Source organism: Condylura cristata, unplaced genomic scaffold, assembly GCF_000260355.1.
Source record: "Condylura cristata isolate star-nosed mole 26May11 unplaced genomic scaffold, ConCri1.0 scaffold00022, whole genome shotgun sequence".
Lineage (NCBI taxonomy): Eukaryota > Metazoa > Chordata > Mammalia > Eulipotyphla > Talpidae > Condylura > Condylura cristata.
Window position 1 is genome coordinate 37,159,578 of NW_004567123.1, and position 2,313 is coordinate 37,161,890.

A 2,313-nucleotide genomic window follows, 5' to 3' on the forward strand; every position below is an offset into this window, starting at 1 on the left:
CCCAGACGCGCACGAAGTACTCGACGCCGAACACCACGATGGTGACGATCTCCTGGGGGCGCGAGGGAGGCGCTCAGCCCGTGCGGGCCGGCTGCACGCTGGGGCCAGGGCTGGTCCGGCCTGAGCGGCGCCACGGGCAGGGAGGCCCCTGCACCAGCCTGAGCTCTCCAGAGGAAGGGCCCCCCACGGCCCCTCGGGGCCCCTCCCGCACCGGCGCCGGCCGTGCCACCCGCCCCTGCGGTGCGCTCTGGGGACTCAGCCTTCCCCAGCCCCTCTGCGCCCACAGTGTGAAGAGAACACCTCGCCTGCAGCGCCCCGCCAGGGGCAGGGGAAGCGGGGTGCCGAGCTGTCACGGCGGGGGCGGGCGCGGGGAGGGGAGGCGGCTCCTGAGCCGCGGGTGCAGCCCCACTCGGCTTCCCTGCAGGGGAGGCCTGGCGAGCGGGGCGGCCTGGAGCTCGGCACAGCCCGAATGTCGGAGGGTCCGCGGCCGGAGGGCAGCACCCAGGGCCGGGCCCGGGCTCCCCGCAGCGGGCACAGGCTCACCAGGATGTACAGGGCGCCCTCCGAGCTCTTCTCGTACTCCTTGATGGTGGAGAACACGGACAGCACGAGGCAGGAGAAGACCAGCAGGAACCTGGGGGCAGTGGTCAGGCGGGAGAGGGCAGTGGCAGGCCGCCTGCGAGCAGAGCCCAGCCCCGAGACCTGCTACCGGCACCCCGGGCTGTGTGGAGCAGCCCTGACTGCATGGTGCTTTGGGAAAGCTCCCCAAACTCTCAGAGCTCCAAGCAGGCCACACTCCACCCCTGAAACTGCTGCAGATGGGGTGCACAGCCCTGCACCTCCTGCACCCCCTGCTGCAGACAGAGGCAGGAAGGTTTGACTGACCTGGCCCCACAGACGACAACTGTGCGAGCCCTGTGGCGGGGGAGGGCGAGGAAGGCGCGTCAGGCCAGGTGCCCGGCAGAGCTGGGGCGAGGGTGCTGGGAGCAGAGCCCCAGGGGCCCCGAGAGGCGAGGGGCAGCGGGTCCTGGCCTCACCACCGAGCACGCTGCCCAGGATTCACGCCACCAGCCCCCGTGCAGCCGGGACCCCTGGGGGCACGTGCCAGGGCCCCCGGCCCTGCCAGCCGCCATCCCCACGCCAGGCGCCGAGCCCAGGCCTCGGCCAGACCCTGGGCGCCCGTGCCCTGCCCCGGCCTCCTGAGGGGGCCAGCCACGGTCACCGGGACAGGACCCCAGCCGCGGCCTCCGAGCATGGCCGCAGGGAGGCAGCTCCAGCAGCGACTGCGTGGACCGAGGTCGCCTCTCAAAACTGCACTTAATTTCCTTTGCTCATTAGCCAATTTACTCAATTAACCGAGCCCTGGAGGAGCGGCGTCCACACGCACGTGTCTTCGTGTTCATGGCCGCCGCCAGCCGCCCTGACTCGTCCCGCTGCAGGGCAGGGGACAGGGACTGCGGCCAGGCCCGGTGAGCCTGGAGCGGCCACGCCAAGGGGGCCGGCCGGCTGCGGGGCTGTGCGCCCGCTTGGGAAGCCGGAGGCCCCAGGGGGTGAAGAGGCTCCGGCGGCCGAGGGCCAGAGGGCCGTGTGACGGGTGGAGGACAGACAAGGCCTCTGGCCCTGGTCGCCAGTGTGGCCGCCGTGGGCTGGGGTCTCGGGATGGACACCCACACCCCTGAACCACCACGCAACGTGCCTGCAGGCAGCGTCCTGCGCTGCGAGACGCCCTCTGAAGGAAGGGGGCTGCCTGCCCACCCCTGGGGGCCGCCCACCCCGTCCTCTGGCCCTGGACCTGACGCCCCGCCACCCAGGACATCCCAGAACCGCCGGGCCCTAGCCCTTCCCAGAGTGGGCTTGGGTCGGAAGGAGCCTGGTGTGGGGAGCTCTGGGCCCGCGGAGAGCAGGCTCTGCTCCCCACAGCCCCCCACAGCCCCAGCAGTGATGAAGTGCCCCCACGAAGTGCCCTGACCACCCCAACTCTGTGTTGGAAGTTTTGGGAACAGATGGCCACAGATGGTGGGCTGCAGGGGAGGAAGCCTGACGGCTGGGAAGGACGGCGCCCACAGCAGTGGCGCCCACAAGGCCCCACGGGGAAGAGGGGGACCAGGCCCAGCTGCAGCCCCCACTCACCTCCCACAGAGGCCACGCCCACTCCCCCCAGGAACCTAGCAGGGCGCATCGCCAAACTGCCAGCGCCGCAGCCACCCAGGCCAGGAGGTGCATGAGTCGCCTGGACACCAGGCCTCTTCCAGAGGAGGGGTCCAGGCCCCAGCCCGGGGCGAAGGCCGCCTAGCCGCGCCCCCAAAGCCGCCC

The 2,313-nt window shown here is 71.9% G+C and overlaps 1 protein-coding gene across 1 annotated transcript in view; it reads right to left on the minus strand.

Moving 5' to 3' along the window:
* The window catches only part of KCNQ2 (potassium channel, voltage gated KQT-like subfamily Q, member 2), a 29,425-nt gene that overhangs the window by 18,411 nt on the left and 8,701 nt on the right, over positions 1-2,313 (minus strand). The window contains exons 3-4 of the mRNA XM_012728164.1: positions 544-634; positions 8-52 (exon numbers count right to left, since the gene is read on the minus strand). Of these exons, the coding sequence (XP_012583618.1) occupies positions 8-52; positions 544-634 (136 nt within the window). The remainder of the gene's footprint in view (positions 1-7; positions 53-543; positions 635-2,313) is intronic.